At 38.9% G+C, this 19,049-nt stretch overlaps 1 protein-coding gene across 1 annotated transcript; it reads left to right on the forward strand.

Annotated features, from left to right (window-relative positions):
* Positions 1–1,803: 1,803 nt before the first annotated feature.
* Positions 1,804–15,645, forward strand: ERCC4 (ERCC excision repair 4, endonuclease catalytic subunit). Its single transcript, XM_054180598.1, has 11 exons — positions 1,804–1,977; positions 2,946–3,126; positions 4,623–4,818; positions 6,048–6,255; positions 7,270–7,450; positions 7,795–7,923; positions 8,489–8,599; positions 9,774–10,365; positions 12,108–12,200; positions 12,873–12,985; positions 14,040–15,645. Exons 1-11 carry the CDS (start codon positions 1,804–1,806, stop codon positions 14,771–14,773), a joined length of 2,712 nt encoding a protein of 903 aa, XP_054036573.1. The 3' UTR covers positions 14,774–15,645.
* Positions 15,646–19,049: the final 3,404 nt, after the last annotated feature.

Here is a 19,049-nt window from a genome sequence, read left to right on the forward strand (position 1 = left end):
ACCTCCAGGGAGGGAGCATCCACAACCTTCCCTGAGCAACCTGTTCCAGTGTCTTGCTACCCTCACTGGAAAAAATTTCTTGCTAATAATCCAGGCTAAATCTACCCTCCTCAAGCTTAAAGCTGTTCCTTCACAGCCTATCTTCTCCCAGGCAATTAGCACCAGAACAAGAGGACACAGTCTCAAGCTGCACCAGGGGAGGTTTTTCAACTGCTACCCCCAAGTCCTTCTCCTTGAGACTGCTTGAACCACTCCTCACCACCCTCGTGCTTGGGATTGCCCTGACACAGGTATAGGACCTAGCACTTGGCCTTGTTGAACTTCATGTGATTGGCTTGGGCTCACTTCTCAAGCCTGTCCAAGTCCCTCTGAATGGCATCCCTTCCCCCCAGCATGTCACACAGCTTGGTGTCACCCATAAACTTGCTGAGGGTGCCTCAATCTCACTGTCCACATCACTGACAGAGATGTAAATAGCATGAGTCCCAGTACTGACCCCTGAGGGACACCACTTGTCACTGGTCTCCATTTGGACATTGAGCCATTGATAGCAACTCTCTGAAGGCTGCCATCCAGTGAGTGGTCCACCCCTCAAGTCCAATTTGGTGACCAGGATGTCATGCAGGCCAGTATCAAACACTTATTACTAAGTGCAGGAAGACGACATCACTTGCTCTTATTTGCTCTTCCCCCTTCCCACTGACACTGTAACTCCATCACAGAAAGCCACAAAGTTTGTGAGGCGTGATTTGCCCATGGTGAAGCTATGGTGGTTAACACCAATGATCTTTTCTTCACTTTTTGTTTGCCTTAGGAAAGCCTTCAGGAGAATCCGCTCCATGACCCTGCCAGGCACAGAGGTGAGACTGACTGGCCTATAGTTTCTGGGGTCTTCCTTTTTTCCCTTTTTGAAGATGGGGGTTATGTTTCCCCTTTTCCAGTCAGCAGGGACTTCACCAGATTGCCATGCCTGTTCAAATATGATGGACAGTGGTTTGGTGACTTCATCTGCCAGTTGCCTCAGGACCTGTGGGAGGATCTCATTGAGCCCCATGCACTTGTGCACCATCACGCTTGTTAGATAGTCTGGAACCTGCTCTTCACTTACTGTGGGCAGACCTTCCTTTTCCCACTACCCACCTGTGTTTTCTGGAGCTTGGGCAGAACAGCTAGAGCCCTTGCCAGTGAACAGGCTGCCCAGGGTGGTTGTGGAGTCTCCCTCTCTGGAAATATTCAAGACCCATCTGGATGCATTCCAGTGTGATCTGCTATAGGTGATCCTGCTCTGGCAGGGGTGTTGGACCAGATCATTTTCCAAGGTCCCTTTCAGCCCCTAAAATCTGTGATTCTGTGAACACTGAGGCAAAGTCGTTGCTGAACACCTCAGCCTTCTCTGTATTGTATAAGTTTTTGCTTTAGTCAGCAAACTGACCTGCAGGCCCCCAAAAATGAAACGCTGTCCAAGTAAAAATATTGATTTTCTGGCATTTTTACGGTCTAAAACAACTTTTAATGCAAACGTCAAATAATTTAGTAGCAATAGCTCACCTCAGTACAAGCACCTGTGGGATGCTTGCAGGGCAGATCACTCTCTTCGCCACCTCCGTCTTCAGGCCGGCGGTTCTGGGATCTTCCCCTGCCGCCGCCGCCCGCCCGGGCTTCGCCTGAGGCACCTCGAGCTGGAGGCGGGAAAACAAGCCGCGCGAGGCGCTGGAGGAACGCACCGCCCTGGGCCGGCAGGGGGCGCTGCAGGGAGAGGGCCGGCGGCTGGCGCGCGTGCGCCGCTTTGCTGGCGCCGGGGCCATGGCGGTGCTGCTGGAGCATGAGAGCCAGATCTTCCTGGACCTATTCCACCAGGATGGACTGGTCATCTGCGCCCGGGGGCTCGGCGTCGACCGCTTGCTGCTGCGCTTCCTCCGCCTGTACTGCGAGCCTGCCAGCCTGGTGCTGGTGCTGAACACCAGCCCTGCCGAGGAGGTGAGGGCAGCCCCTGTCAGCAGTGGCACCCCTGTCCCGCCATTCCCTAGCACCGGCGTCCTCGGTTCACCTGCGGGACGCATCCCGAGAGCGGCCGGCAGCCCCCTCAGTGTCTGGGCCTAGGGGAGGAGATTGCTGCCCGCTCCCCCTGAGCAGAGGGGCTCTTCGGGACGGGTGGCTGCAGGGGCTCGGGGTAGCGGCAGGCGGATGGCGGCAGCGCGAGGCGGGTGCCTGGGCGCTGTGCCCTCTCCTCTGTACTCCCTGGGGACAAGTTTCTTAGACCAGACGCGCTCAGAAACACATAAAGAGCCGCGTTTCTACTCGTGCAACACGATTCCAAATAATAAAAATAATGAGCTAAAATATGCTTGTGTACATAACTTTGAAGTAGCAGAAAACTGTTAGGAGCCCATGAGCAGGAGGTGGTGAAAGTTTTGACAGATTTGGCCCTACCTGTACAAAAATGCCTCTGTTTTTTCTCAAACTAGGGAGATTTCTCACCGACAGGATGGTGATGTGCTAGGGTTTTTTTGTAGTGATCGTGGATTAATGAGTATCACAGCTGTTAAAGCTTCGTGTATATGACCTACTTGCTGTAGTTGCTCTGGATATGGGAATGGACTTAAAAGACAATCTCTTCCCAGATCTCTGTTCTGAAGTCAGTATTAAAATTGCCTTTTTTTCTAAAAGAGCTATTAAAATATAAGTTATTTCAAGTGTTGTTTGCTCATATTTTCCTAAGGCTAGCTACTGCTGAAAATACATAATTTTTAAATCACATGGATGAGTTTGAAACTGAGCAAACTACGCCTAAGAAGAAAAAGATCGTGATAATTCTAGCTTCCATAAGTAGTGTGTGATCATGCTTCCAATATGGTTTGGAGAGATCCTCAAAATTAAGTTGGGGGAGGTTGCATCCATTTCATAAGTTACCATCATGTCTTGTGTTTTTATTGCATTTGGTTTAGGAGTATTTTATTGATCAGCTGAGGTCAGATGGAGTTGTTCATCTTCCTCGGCGTGTTACCAATGAAATTACAAATAATACTCGATATGAATTTTACACACAAGGAGGAGTCATCTTTGCAACAAGTCGAATCCTTGTAGTAGATTTCCTTACTGACAGAATTCCTGCAAACCTCATTACGGGTAAGAATTTAATGAAATAAAGGTAAGACTGTTCTGTTTAAAAATACCTAAAACTTAACTCTGTAGGAAGAATCCTACTAACATACTGAGACTGAAGAACTATTCCTTCTGTTCCACAAACATTGAAGTAAAAGGAGCAGATAGGTAGTTCTTTCTCTGTTTCAAATGGTTTTCTTTGCTCCAGACTTACTCACTTTAGTTGATCATACAATTTGAAAACATCCACATTACTTTTAGATACTGGATCATGCATTTGTATGGCTTTCTGCTATCAATAAGTGGCTGAAAAATAAATCAGGGATCAAATAACACTGTTGACATAAGAAACGTAAAATTCAGACTGACTTCCAAAGAAGAATAATTGACTGCACTTGGTGAAGTAGTGTCCTGTGGTTTATGGGACACTGGTCTAAGATTAAATTGTTTAAAACTGATTTTTGATGTAATGTTTTTTTTCAACTATACACACTGCCTACTTTTTGCATTAAAAAAATTACTCATTCCTTACTAATCTTGGTCTTGACACACCCTGGACACAATCTAAACAGCAGCCTTACAAAGTAGTGCAGTTGCTATCATTGTAAGTGATAATCCTGTCCCTTAATGACTCTGAGTTGTCACAGGTTTTGCATTGCCACTAGAGGTCAGCGTGACAGCAGCTTGGGTAGGCTCCCTGTTTCATCTAAAACTTGGGGAATACATGGTTCTGTTGGAAACATGTATCGTGTGTGAGATGGTACAAAATCGGCAAAACCTTGTGTTTCTTGAGGAGTTAAACATAGCAAAAAATCAGGAATGTGATTCCAGGTGTTTCAAATGTTTATACAATTATGACTGCAGGGAAGAATTATTCCTGGTAGTTTTGGCTGAATAGAAATTATGTAGTTAATAGCAGAGTAAAATGTTGGTCTAGTAGACAGAGGCAAGTTGTTTCTACCAAGGCTTACACAGCAGGATATCTCCTTTCACAAGTAGAGAAGTATTGATTAGAGGTAGGAAGGCGATATGATGAGTACATAGTCTTACTGGCCTGCTAAAAACTCTTTTGTCTCCTGTAATTGTAATAGTGCATTAGGCTGGCATTCACTTTTACTCCTTTTAAGAGACTAGAGTTCAAGTTTTGCCTTGGGAGTAAAGAATTTTCTAAGACAGCAAATCCTGCTACTCAAGCATAAGCTATTGTTCGTTGGGTTGGGAGGGTTTTTTGGCCCCTTTTTTTTTTTTTGGCCCCCTCTTTTTTGTGTTTTTTAATTGCTACAGAAGCCTCATTATGCCATTCCTGTTATTGGGGGAATTCCGTGATACCGAAACTGAGGAAACCCTTCGTTTGAATTCCCACAAGCGTGTTCAACTGTCACTTGACAAGATTTACATTCCTACTGTATTTCATTTAAGAAAAAAAAAAAATAAAATACTAAGACAGTTTTGAGGCAAAATTTGCACAAAATTGGACGTTCCTTTACTTTTTCTGACTTGAAAACCTTTTATTTTGCCAGGCATTTTAGTGTACAAAGCACACAGAATCATTGAGTCCTGTCAGGAAGCATTTATCTTGCGACTTTATCGCCAGAAGAACAAGCAAGGCTTCATTAAAGCTTTCACAGATAATGCAGTTGCATTTAACACCGGCTTTTGCCACGTGGAAAGAGTGATGAGAAATCTTTTTGTCAGGAAACTTTATCTATGGCCAAGGTAAGGTACCTCTTTACTTCATTGGAGAGTTAAACTTCAAAAAAAGATGAGGATCTTACAATGATTTTCTATGACAATGAGGTGTGTGCAGTCATGCTGCTGATCTGTGTTCTAAAAATAGATGCAAATTAGATCTGTTAGGTGATGCACCTTATGATACAGGTGAACTGTTAGCCAATAGAAATCACAGCAAAAAGTGACATTTTTAATAGGAGTCTTCACTTACTAAGCAGGTTATTTAAACCATGAAGTAACAGCTCTGCCATTCGTGGAGGTGTTTGTTTCCAACAAATCTGTGATGAAGCTCCATGGAACTCTTTCTACATGTCAGATTTATTTATTTTTTCAATTGTGCGTGAAGAATATTTATTAATGGCTGACAGAAACCAAATTGCCAAGTTTGTGATGTGCATTAAGTCTTTCAGTTGCAGAGCCCAAGTGGAACCGGACACATGAGCTGATCACCCATCCAGTGCTCTTGATCATTTGTTCCTTTAGTCCAGCCTAGAACATGTTTCATGCCACCTGAATTGTACCATTACTCTTCATTGTAAATGCTTTAACAGTCTTTCCTTCAGTATCACAAGAAGTAGAAATGGACATAATTAGGATAGGAAAGGTTGAATAAAAGCGCTCTCCATTTTCTTTCTTGGTTTCTGAACCATGAAAAAACCTGGGGGTGCAGTAGGGGAGGCACCCACTGAGTTTCAGGTCAGCAGACAGTATTCTCCAAGCCTCATTCTATTATTAATAATCAGCTAGCATCTAGGTACCTGTAGAGCTGTGCAGGCTGTAAGGGTGGTGTCCAACAAGGATCTGCTGCTCATAATTGGAAGCTACAAACATCACAAATCTGCTAGTGGACCCATGTGATTCCAAAGTATTTATCAATTTATTCCAGCTTCTCCCTTGAGACTTTTTTGTTGGTTTACTTTAGTGTTTGCTATACATAACAGTGATGTAGAATCTAGTGCAGTAGTTTTCCATGGATCATTCAGCAGCACTAGAATGACTCACATGACTAGAATGACTATAAGTCATAATCATGGAATTGAAGGTTTTCTGAGCTGTCTGAGATTGCAATCTTCACATCCATAGAAACAAGTATTTTGCAATTCACTTTCTTGTTTACATTGAAAACAATTGCAGTTATAGTTTATACAAACTTTGAATAATTGTACGTCAAGCAAACCATCCATGTAAATCTTAATCAGATGTTTTCCTCTTAGATTTCATATAGCAGTGAACTCATTTTTAGAGAAGCATAAACCTGAAGTAGTGGAAATCCATGTGTCAATGACCCCTGCCATGCTTGCTATCCAGACATCAATCCTGGACATTTTGAATGCGTGTCTGAGAGAACTCAAACGTTATAATCCAACCCTTGAAGTAGAAGATCTGTCTTTAGAAAATGCTATTGGTAAACCTTTTGACAAGGTAACCTTTTTGATTGTTTTCCTGTGCCTAACTAAAGAGGTGTATCAAACTGCCATGCAAACTAAAATATTTGTAAAATAAATAACCAGCAGCAACTGAGCATTCTCCTGTGGCATGGTTATTACTGGTACAAGGAGATAAACTGTCCATCTAAAAAAGGTGATATTACAGTTTGTTCCTCCATTTCCAATGTCTACAGTAAGAACATTTTGATTCATGATTGGCATATTATGGTGATGAAGATGGTTGCAATTTCAGCTCAAAAGACTTTAGAGATAAGTATGTAGTTCTTTACACACAGAGACACACACACCCTTATTTCCTCTTGAATTTCCTGTTTATATTTTTCTTTCCTCTGTTAGGAGAAGCACTGCGAATTTTACACAATATGCACATGCATGCATCTGCTGCATCTTTTAATTATTATAAATGCCATTAATTGTCTGTGCAGTGTTATGTCTGACAGATTTGCAGTGTTTTACATACATACAGAGTAAAATCTTCAATCATCATAGTGAAACATGCTTAACTTCTTACCTGTGATTTCCTCTTGGTGTGAGGCCTTCTGTACATTAAATACTTGGAGGTTTGGATTTTTTTCTTATGTGCTGTAAGTTGCATATTTGTGTGGTACTCATTTTATTTTGAAAATCAAATGACATTATAATGGTTTTTACCTTACCTAAGTAAAGGATGCTAGGTACTAAAGGCCCAGGCCTTACCAGTGAGGTAAGGGTTTGCTTTTAAATTTTACCAGTATTTTGTTATATGGAAAGTATATACTGAAAGCACACTGAAAGGCATCTAAATCATGCTTAGTAAAAAATAATTACTTATCAAAACAAATACCTCACCATCACGTCTTTAATTGGGTATGCTTAATAACTTTGGGAAACTAGTGGCATTTCCTGTAAAGGGGAGGAGGAAAAAAGTGTGTTGTCATCTTGGTTAGTGTACTATAGATTTAGCATACTATAGATTTGATATCTTGAACTTTCCAAATTGTATTTCTAGACAATACGTCACTATTTAGATCCTCTCTGGCATCAACTTGGAGCCAAGACAAAATCTTTGGTCCAGGATTTGAAGATACTACGTACTTTGCTACTGTATCTAACTCAGTATGATTGTGTCACTTTCCTTAATCTTCTGGAGTCACTGAAAGCAAGTGAAAAAGCTTTTGGTGAAAATTCAGGTAAACACTGAGTAACCATACAAGTTAATGCATGAAACAGTGAAGTGTTTATATTTTTAATTAACATTCCCAAACATATGAAGGTATCTAATTAGGTTTTATATAACCAGCCATAAGGATGTAGGTTTTTATTGACAGATAATGCTTTCATCTTCCCACTTAACTGCTGTTACTTAACAGTGTGAGATTTGCATCACATGTCTGTCTTTTACTAAGCCAGTAATTACATGGGAAGCGGGTAGCACAGGTATTCCAGAGCAGAGGACTGGGGCCTGTACTGGAAAGGGTTGAAACACGTGCACATTGCAAATGTCAATCTACTACTTCTTTCTTGTTCTCTTTAGGTTGGCTCTTTCTCGACGCCAGTACTTCAATGTTTGTAAATGCTCGAGCTAGAGTTTATCGCATTGCAGAGGAGAAACCAAATCAGAAAGGCAAAGTCTCTGAAAAAAGCAATGTAAAGAAGGAAAATGGTACCAACCGTTCCTAATTTTAAGTCTGAGTGTCACACGATTTCAAATGCTCTGCATATTATTACTTCTGCTGTGGTTCCCTATGTGATCTGTTAGCTGGGATAAGTTGAGACATAAATCTAGTTCAACGAGCATATAATAAACAGCGTGGAACAGAGTCATGAAGAAGTAAGGGGTTCTTCTAAGCTTGCTCAGCTCTTCATTGGGAGAGCTTTTTTGGAACTGTTCTTGAATTACATTGATGTTTAGTCAGATCTTTCTGATTTTATGTGAGCAAGTAGGAGAGTACCATTGCTTTTATTAAAACCATATATATTCAGGAGTTTGAAATTTGAAGTATGAGTTAACATTTTAACTTTTTGCTTCACTAAAGCACTTATCCTCATTTAAAAATGTTTCTGTAAGACTGCTCTCCAGCCCATTAACATAGCAAGCTGCCTATGTAGGCTGTTGAATATTGTATTTGCCAACACCCATCGTGCTATTGACATTTAACCACTAATTTAAAGTTCTGAAGGATATTTTGGCTGTAAGAGCTGCTATGTTCAATCTCACTTTGTTTCAGAACTGAAAAGGGAACTGGTTCTAGAAAGTAACCCAAAATGGGAAGCTTTGAGAGAAGTACTGAAAGAGATTGAAAATGAGAATAACAACAGTGAAGACCTTGGTGGTCCAGGTGAGAGAATTCTAAGTGATGCAAATTTTAACAGTGCAGCTAGTTATTACTTCTTGACTTTAGAGAGAAGGAACCTATCTCTTTACTGTAGTAGAGACTGTAGTTCTATTAAAGACCTAGTTTTAAGTTTAATTTGTGGGCTTGACACAAGTTTATGTACATGTACATCAACTATGATAAAACAAAATAGTTTCATATAAACTCTTGCTTTGTTCTTGTTCTAAAAAACGAATGCTGCTGCTTACTATGCAGTATTGTTCAGGAAAGAATGTCTAATGAAAACACATTTTTACATAGATTTTGAGACCAAAGTATCAGCACATTATCAAAACCACTAAAATTAGTAATGTGGAAATTTATAATCAAGGTACTATCCAGTTGTTGCTCAAGTGCAGGTTTAAAAAAGGTAGGAGTTCTGGTTTATGCTGTTTCCATCTCACACATTCATCTTACGCACCTGAAAGCTTTGCTTCTCCAGGAGGTGTACCTAAATGGGGCAGAGAGTAGAAGGCAAGTGCAAGTATGTTTCTATCTAACTGTTTTGTTGCCTTTCCTGTTTAGGACTTTTTATCTCCTTAAATTTAGCCAAGTTTTATTTTAGGAAATAGTAATGGTAAAAATTACTCTTTTTTCCCACCCACAGTGTTCTGACTGGGTAAGAACTGTCTCTCTCACCTAGTGTTGTAGGAGTTTATCTGAGTCAGCTGTGGAGAATTGCTATTCAAGGCCCACAAATGTCAATAATACTGTGTGAAACGTATTTTTTTAATATACTCTTTAAAAAACAGCTAACAAATGCTGAAAATTAGAATGTTCTACATTAATTTCTCTCATTTCACATTTCAAGAAAAAAACAGTAGTTTTCCTGGTATGTTTCATTATGTGCTAAATCTGCCTCATTTCAGATGGCCAAAAGGAAAACCTCACTAATTTAGATGGTGTAAGAATAAAGAACGCTGAACTTCCATTAACCTTCTCTAATTTTGTTTGGTACAAAACATCATGCAATTTAGACTCCCTGAAAGTCCAGAGCAACTATGACAAGCAAACATAAAAGCATTTGGCATACATGTTTCTAGTATTATTAAGAACAGTTTGCTCAAAGGATGTCTTGTAGCTGAATAAGAAGTATGGCGTAACGGATTGTAAACATGGTGTTGTTTCTTGACTGCAGGGCAAGTGCTTATTTGTGCCAGTGATGACCGAGCTTGTGCACAGCTCAGGGAGTGTATTATTGCTGGAGCAGAAGCTTTTTTAACGAGACTGTATAATAAAACCTTTGGAAAGGATGAGAAAGCTGCAGAAGTATGGACTAAGGACAGAAAAGCTGTCAAGTCCAAAGGACATGCCAGACAAGACACAGGGCCTCAAACCAAAAAAGCCAAACTCACAGCTTCTTCAAAACAAAATAAACACAGGAAGCAGCAGGACCGGACTATAACTGAAATGATAGCAAAAACTGAGGAGGAAAATAAAGAGGATTTAGAGGTGGAAGATAACAAAGAATTAAGCAGTAGCCAAGAAAGCAGTGCAGAAGAGACCATTCCTGAAGATTTCGATGTGAACTTGCCCTCAGACTGTTACTATGGGATTTTCAAGAACCCGCTCACAATTATCCATCCGTTGCAGGGGTGCAGTGATCCCTACGCACTCACTCGGGTCCTGCATGAAGTAGAACCAAGATACGTTGTGTTATATGATGCAGAACTAACTTTTGTTCGGCAGCTGGAAATCTACAAGGCAAGCAGGCCTGGGAAGCCTTTGAGGCAAGTTGATTTGGTCAGGGTAATTTTAGTCAAGGCAGAACATGCATTTCCTGATTTTCTTTGGCTACCTTTTAATTCCTTTTCAGCCTTCTTAATTTTAAATGGAAGCATAGTGTCTGAGGTAGCCAAGAAATAATCTTTACCTCCCAGCAGGTATTAAGTCCCTTAACAGCAGAGACATACCTGGAGAGGTGGGGTAAGATCATTCCACTTTCTACAAGGCCTCTGCTTAGATGATCTTAGTGTTGATAGGTCCCTTTTCAGGTGCTGTAGTCTCATTTTAAATCATCTCTATAGGTACAGTTTTTACACAATAAGCTTCATCGTTTTAGATCTAATTAACTTTCATATTTCCTGAGGTCAGGTCATGCTGAAGATAGTAATTCAGAAACCGTAACAGAAAAAGTAGTAAAAGAAAACACAATAACAAAAAGGACAGCTTTGGGGGTTGTGTACTTGATACATTTGACACACTTGTAAATTTCAAAACCTCACTTTTATGAATTGATGTTACAGAGTAATTACAGAATATTTTTAATATAGTCTGAGTTTTTGCATTATCTTCCATTATATGGCTGCCTGATACAGCATTTCTTGAATACACTATACCCTTGTTATGCCTCCACCTCTCTGAAAATAATGGAGGGCAGTCTCTTTAAGACTTAGAATAAACACTTTACTAGCTACAGCTGAAACAAAATCTCTTGGCATATGAAATTATTACCCTTTGAATTATGCTTTATACTTCAGTCACCTCATGAAAATTATTTGCATAAATTTAACAGAGCACTTGTAATTTTCCAGTCAAAGATTTGTATATATGCAATGAAAATGGAAATCGCTTTGGCAGTATATGTGTCTGTACCTGATAGCCAGGTAATGACTCTAGTGCAGATATGAATGAAAGAACTCACAAGGTTTATTGCATGCAGATAATTATTGGGTTATTTGTCCAATTAACTTTTTTAATTGCCTAATCAGCACATGTTGGATCTACCAGCAGCATCATGTTCCCACATTTCAGAGCAGGAAAATCAGATGAGGCACACAAGGGTTAGGAGATGCCCTGCATTAAAAAAGTAATAGAAATAAAATCCTATCAGTCTGTCCAAATGAACATCATCATCAAATCATGCTGGGAAAAAATTACTGTGTGGAAAAGCCATAGGTAATTAATTCTTTAAGGTAATTATGAATTCTTAGATGTTCCATATTTGCAGAATACTATTTAATTTGTTGGTGTATTCAGCTCTGTGATATAAATGACAGCTTGTTCTTTGTAGATCCTATGACTTTCTTGCACAAATATGTCATTTAAAAATCTCAGATAGTGTTTTTTTCTAGCCTGTGATGATTGCAGATTTTTTTCAGTTTGTTACATGTGTTACTGGGAAGATGTTAAAAACATTAAGAGAGTAGCTTCTCCATTATACTTGCTTTATCTCTTCATTGAGTGGCTGACTGAAATCTTGGTCCATTCTGAGTCCCAGAATTCCAGTAAGTGTATCTGCCACTGGGAAAAGAAAAAGCACTGGATAGAACAATTTTTGTTGCCAATTTTGGAACATCTTGTTACAGAAAAAGAGAGTGTTTTTTTAACTTGCCTTTTTTAAGGCAAATACTAACTGGTCAGACACTTACTGCTACTAATCTTAAATATTGATTGTGGGTGGTTTTGACTTGATATGAAGTTTTGTGATCCTAGTTTGTTTCCCTTTTTTCCCTTTCCTTGAAACCTACAGGGTTTATTTCCTCATATATGGGGGCTCCACAGAAGAACAGCGCTACCTCACAGCCCTGAGAAAAGAGAAGGAGGCCTTTGAAAAACTAATCCAGTAACAAAATTAGTTTACTATCTTAATTATTAATGTCTCGTGTAATTTATCTATATACTTACATTTTAAATAGAGTGATGTTCTTAACTGTGTGAAAGCTTTACATAAACTTTTCATTCAGTTGCTTTTTATATGTTACAAGAAATTACCCACTGAGAAAATGAAAAGTCAAAACTTTCCTTTTAGATGCATCTGATATTTTATTTATTAAACTTGGGGGGGTAATACTAAATTCCAAAGGCTAACCAGTACCAGTTGTGTTTTTCCCTTATTGTCTATGAATTCCACTTCTGTAAATGTGTTTTTATCTCTAGGTAACACTTTGTGTAAGGTATTTCTAAGGCTTTTATGACTTGTTTTTTTTCCCCAAAACTAACTTACTTCATTAGACGGTGCAAGATGGTATTTTTACCGACAGTGCCTTCTCAGCAAGTTAGACTGCTATTGCTAGTCATTATTCCTGAGAAGTTCCACAAATTAAAAAAAATCAGATGCTAAGAAGTTGAAAAGTAAAATAGAGCATCTAGCCTACCAGCCTGGAAAACCGTGAATTGTATTCCTGGTCAAGTTAAACTAGATAGAATCATACATGTGGCTGAGGGCTATTCAAGTATTTGATCTGTTTTTTTCATAGAATTGCATTTTAGTGTTTCTTTCTTTGTGGTTCCTTAGTGAGAAGGCCAGCATGGTTATTCCTGAAGAAGGAGAAGGAAGAGATGAAACAAACTTAGACCTAGTAAGAGATGCTAAACCTGCCTCTGCTTCTACAGACACACGCAAAGCAGGTGAGCTGTTTCTGTACTGAGGCTTGCGGCTCTGAGCTTCGAGAGAGCCCTGTCACTAGTGCCATTGAGTCCTGTCTGGAGCAGCAGAGACCTAGGCACACTGCACATTGACTCTGCAGCCTTGGTGGTAAATAAGCATTATCAACCTTGCTCCACCTACCTCTTTCCATGCAATGACAATTTATTATGTTTGTCTTTGAAAAGAAAATATACAACAGAGAAGAATTTTACCATTAAGATAGATACCATTTGAATTGTTTCTAGGCAGTTTGGTGGTTACAAGACTGTCTAGTATTGCTTGTAGGGAGGTGAAATTAAAACTGGAGTCTACAGATAGCCGAAGACAGTGTTGTTCTTGAGCTAGTAAATGGTGGAGGCTTCTTTTGATTTTGGCAAAACAGGTTGCTTGGGTAAACAACTGCAGATTGTGGGGTTTGTCTGCTTTCTTTGCAGTAAAGGATTTTTTGTTGTTACAGTTCTAATCACGTTTTCATTCCTTTCTCTGACCTATATGTCTTCATCTTTACAGCTCTCTCCCTGTTTTGCTTTGCTCTCATTTTTGTAATCCTGATCTCCTTTACCATATGCTCTCTAGTCTTTGTTGTTGCATCTTGTGTGGCCTTGAAGCTGCAGTCTCTTCATGTGTCCCACTACTAATCTATAGAGGCTGAAGTACAACCCCTACAGTAAAATGTCATTTTTTGTAGGGAAACAGCAGGAAGTTAAAAGGATCAGCTTCATTATTTCATCTTGCAGGCAGCATTTTGAAGATTTGTCTGATCCATTTAAGCAATTTTCAACTAGAGTTTAATGTATTTTATTGTCACATACAGAAAGCTTATAGGTAGCATGATGGTTCTATGAAACTGCAGGGCATACTCCATGATCTACAGTATAGAATGAAATTAAATTAAGTCTGGATTTATCATACTGATTAATTTGAGATATATTTTGAAACGTGAAGCCCATCCATTGCAGAAGCATTGGCAGCACACAGGAAGACTCCACAGTGGGTCATAAGCATTAGATGAACTGTGTTTGTTTTGTTCTTCAGGTGGCCAGGAGCAGAAGAGCATTCAGCAAACTGTAATAGTGGATATGCGGGAGTTCCGCAGTGAGCTCCCATCACTGATCCATCGTCGTGGTATTGACATTGAGCCTGTCACTTTGGAAGTTGGAGACTATATTTTAACTCCTGATGTCTGCGTCGAGCGGAAAAGTATCAGCGATCTGATTGGTTCCTTAAATAATGGAAGACTGTATGCACAATGCATTTCTATGTCCCGTTACTATAAGCGACCGATTCTCCTGATTGAATTTGATCCTAGCAAACCTTTCTCATTGATTCCACGAGGCTCTCTCCATCAGGAAATTTCCAGTAATGACATCACTTCTAAACTAACCCTTCTTACACTCCATTTCCCAAAGTTACGTATCCTGTGGTGTCCCTCTCCCCATGCTACTGCTGAACTGTTTGAAGAGTTAAAACAGAACCATCCCCAACCTGATGCAGAGACAGCGATGGCCATCACAGCAGATTCTGAAATTCTTCCAGAGTCAGACAAGTATAACCCTGGGCCTCAGGACTTTCTATTAAAAATGCCAGGTATTAATGCAAAAAACTGTCGTGCTTTAATGAACCACGTTAAAAGCATTGCAGAGCTAGTGACACTGTCAAAGGATGAGCTCACCAACATTTTGGGCAATGCTGCCAATGCCACACAACTCTTTGACTTTATTCACCTGCCCTACCAAGAGGCAGTAGCTAAAGGAAAAAGCAAAAGATGATTAATGAGAGTGTTCAACACAGGGCACAGATAATCTTTTTGTGCACAATGCTTTGCCAAAGTACATGAAATAATAAATGCTAAGGTAACCATTTCTTGCTAATGCTGTTCCCTCGGTTTTAACATATGAGTTAATTATTACTGAAGACAAGTTTCAAGCGGAATAAGAAATGTTTTTAATAGAGAAATGCAAATTATTTTTAGTCTTTCTGCAGGTCTTTTACAAATTATATCACTGAATGAATGGAATTAAGTTCTTCACCAAGTCCATAAGAAGTAATTGCTAAGTCTAACCAATAAAGGTGTGTTCTTTGGAAAGTAAAGGTAAAAATGTATGGTGTTTCGGTTGGTATGTGTGACGTGCTTCATGATATGTCAATTGCTTTTGTGATTGGAAACTGCCAGTTTTCAATCAACAGTGATGGAGCTGTTTGAAGTACATCATGGTCTTTTGTCAGCAGTTTGTTTAGGACAACAGATTTGGACTCAACAGTGAATTTTAGAACATCATCGTAAGCCTTTATCACTGTAAATTACAATTGTGTGGTATGTTCTATATTATATTTTCTTACTTTACTAGCAGTTACCTGTCTTTTTTGACATTCCAACTCTGTCTTGCTAGATTTTACAAAGTGCATTCCTTTGGTCTAGACTCTCTTAATAGAGATTCTGTGGTGGCTCAATACAACTTCTCAGCGTGCCTTACGTAAGCTTTGAAGATGTATTTTTTTTCATTCAGTTTTGATAGCTCTTTAACCTCATTCACTTGAAAGTGTAAAAGCTAGGTGTACCTTTGGGACTATGTCTTTATACCAGAGCTATTTCTTCTCTTAAAATGTGATAGTTTTCTAAGTGAAGTTTTTTAAAATTGCTGACAGTATTATCTTCTGTCTTTGTCCTGTTGCACTTGCATTCAGTAAACACGTGTAGCATACAACAGGAAAAAAATATTCTTCTTTTGATACTTTGTGAATGAGTATAGTGTTTAAAAACACATTCTGCACCGAACTTTGATATCACAAGTATGTAACAAACTACCAAAAGAGTTGGTCCTGTGTCATTACATGACAATGGATTTACATTAGCTACTTAGAAAATCTATAATGATTTGCATGTTTATTTTTTTTTATTCCAATACTCACAACAGATCAATACCATCTCCATTATTAAAAGAGAAAATACTGATTTTATATATTCATATTTAGTAAAAATCACTCTGCACTTTCAGGTTTAGTGTTTCCTGTGTTTAAGTGTGAAAAATGAATTTGTTAACTTACAGTCTAGGACTGAGCTGTGCCAGGTTTCCCAAGAGAATGTTTCTCTGCAGCTGCAGATTTCAGTATTAAATACATCCATACGAAGCTTAGAGTTGGATTTTTTTTTTCCTCATTTGCTTTAATTGATACCAGAACACTTTTAGTTTTGGTGTGGGGTTATAATTCAGATATTTGCCTTTCTATCACCCTATATTCTAATTTATTTCATTAATGTAAGAAGTCATTCCATGAGAATTTTGCTTATTCAAAGCAATAAGGTCAGGGTTGAGAATGCCTGTAAAGTGGTGCTAAGGGAACAGAAAATCAGAGTATGAATGTTCTGAATATATGGAATATGGAGCCTGAGAACAGGATTGTTCAACAATCTTCAAAACCATGTATTATTTGTGCATTTGCATCTCTAAGATGTTACAGGAACTGTGGGCTGGTTTCTTTCAGATGTATTGCATCTCAGCTTTGCCAGTGTTTATTTTTTCACTTGTATAAGGTGGAAAATGAAGGGTTATGTGAAAAGGTTTTGAAGTTGTAGCTTCATGTAGATCAAAGTCACATAATGCAATTAAATAATAACTTGTTAAATATCAAGGTTAAGTTGCTTTTTGTTTATATACATGGAATTTTGGAAGATTTTTTAGTATTACTGGCTTGTTGGGGTTTTATTTGTGCTGGATTTGGCTTCTTCTTTAAATAACCACAAGTGATGTTGTATATTCTTATTCCTTATTTGTGATTTGGCATTTTCTGTATTAGATTAAGTTGTAAGTTAGTAGTGTGACCTTCTGGGGCAGTAGGTACAAACTATGAACAAAGGGTGGAAGAGATTACTCCTGAAATCACTTAACCTTCAAATAACCAAGCCAAAGAGTCTACCTGTATGCAGATGCATCAGCATGTCTGAGTGAATGGTGGCCTTGTAGTGTTTTTAGCTTGCTACTTTGTTGTCCTTTCTTGATGTTTTATGGGTCTTTTTATTTAAAAATAAATAGAATAATATACTGTCTTCAATTTGGGTTACTCATTTTTAAATGCTTTCTTGTGACAATTTCATGTTACTTAATCTTATTCTGTGCCTTTGTTACTACATATTCACACTACACTCTTCTTCCATCACAGTTTTAACCAGATAGCCAAGTTTACATTTTGTGTTCAGTCCTTGAAGCAAGTAAAGTTGCCATGACTTGGCCTTATTTACTCAATCTGTCTGTCCTGTGGCAGCTATCTGCAGCTTCTTTTCCATCAGGCTTTCCTCCCATGTGACCTTAAAGAAACTTCTGAGAATTCACTGAAATTTGCTTTCTAAAAACTGACAATTTTTATCTTGCTCTCTCCTTTCTTTCCTTCCCAAAGACATAACATCTTTATTCAGTTTTACTCACTTGCAGTTCACAAGCTCAGGCAATTCTAGATTTGATTGCCCTCTCTGCTGCAAGAATGTACATGACTGACTAAATGTTTTGATACGGTTGTACAAGGCAATACTCAAATGTTTTAAAGCTTCAGTGCCATTTTTTGAGTACAAAATGTTAAGAGTTCAGGCTTTTCAATACAAATAGGCTGGCTGTTTTTTCACTTGAGTTTTGGTCTGTATTTTGCAAGCTTCTTCACAACAAATTAAAAGGGAAAAATAGCCACACAGTCTTGGAAAAAGGGAAGAAATGTTCAGCAGCTTGGCTAGCAAATACTTAGCTGAGAGGTGAATTCTTTAGTCTTGCTGAAGTTAGTAAGGGTAACCAGGGCTCCTGCGTTGCAGTGGTGATTTGCTGTCTAAACAGATGATGTTGCTGTGATATATCAAAATGGGCCTGCATACATACTAATTTTAGTGTGATTTTTTTTTTTAGAGCATGGCAAAGTGACCTTAATCCAGAACTGCTATAAAGCAGTCTTCCTAGGAGTATTAAATTTGGAATAAATAGACACTGTTTCCTTAACTTGCATTTCCCCATATTTCTCTTTGGAAGAAACTCCTTCTGCAAATAAAAGCATAGATTTAATTTCTAGGGTCCTCTGTCCCTCAGTATTACTTTTTTTCCTTTATCATGTACTATCAAAGAGCAATAGACCATAGTTATGAAATAACAGATACTGTTTCCAAACCAGATTTATTCTTCAGTGCACTCTTGTTCTTGAGCTTCCCAGCTTCTTCCTCCACTTTCAGAATGGCTCCTACACCAGATCACAATAAATAATTTGCTTGTGAAGAGTCCAAGTATAACCACGCCTGCGTTTGCTTGAGATGGTAAGGTGTACCATGGCCTACTGCCGTAGGTGGCTAAACAGTTTGAAGAAACTATTAAGGTGGATTTTTGGCAGGGGCCTTCCAGAAGGGATTTCTACAATGCCAGAGAGCATATTTCTAAATTTTGAGGGCAAAATCACTACTCAATCTATCATGTATGTGCTGCAAATGTATAGAAGTTCTAGTTTTAGATCACTATTCCTCACTGCTCCAGCTTCTCTTTGATTACTGGTTCAACTGAATACAAATTCCAACAACCCTATCTCAGAAACCTCACAAGTATACCATTAAATATTATGTAATTGAATATGCAAGAAGAGAAACAAATTTACATCTGTAGATTCAGTGAAAAAGCTCTGGTTTCTCTACCTTCAGTGCCTATTAGATATTCTCCACAGGAACGTGCTAATGTTCAAATTCCAAACACAAACTGATCTCCCAAGTGATTCAAAGTTCAATTTGTCCAGTGAAATTGGCACATAATGCAAAAACTTGGCATTGCTGCATTTCAGCTCCCCTAAAACTATGCAGCATAGCTGTAATTTGAGTTATGTAGAGCTACTCAGTTCCCATTAGTGTATGCAGTGGGACATAACATATTATTGTCCCTCTTCTGAACATCCTCTTGGGTGAAGGGAATGTCATAGGGCCCAGGGACATCAGGAATGTTCAGCTGCAGTGGAGGCCTGGATACCTATAGCATCATTTAACACTGACTTGAAGTAATGTCTTGCAGTTCTTTGGATTTTTTTGTTCTTGAT

Source organism: Dryobates pubescens, chromosome 4, assembly GCF_014839835.1.
Source record: "Dryobates pubescens isolate bDryPub1 chromosome 4, bDryPub1.pri, whole genome shotgun sequence".
Taxonomy (NCBI): domain Eukaryota; kingdom Metazoa; phylum Chordata; class Aves; order Piciformes; family Picidae; genus Dryobates; species Dryobates pubescens.

Excerpts from the sequence above, each read along its gene's own strand:
- ERCC4 (XM_054180598.1), top strand. The coding sequence starts at position 1,804 with ATGGCGGTGCTGCTGGAGCATGAGAGCCAGATCTTCCTGGACCTATTC. Across the intron at positions 4,819-6,047 it reads AAACTTTATCTATGGCCAAG|ATTTCATATAGCAGTGAACT; the intron begins GTAAGGTACCTC and ends TTTTCCTCTTAG. Across the intron at positions 10,366-12,107 it reads AGGCCTGGGAAGCCTTTGAG|GGTTTATTTCCTCATATATG; the intron begins GCAAGTTGATTT and ends TGAAACCTACAG.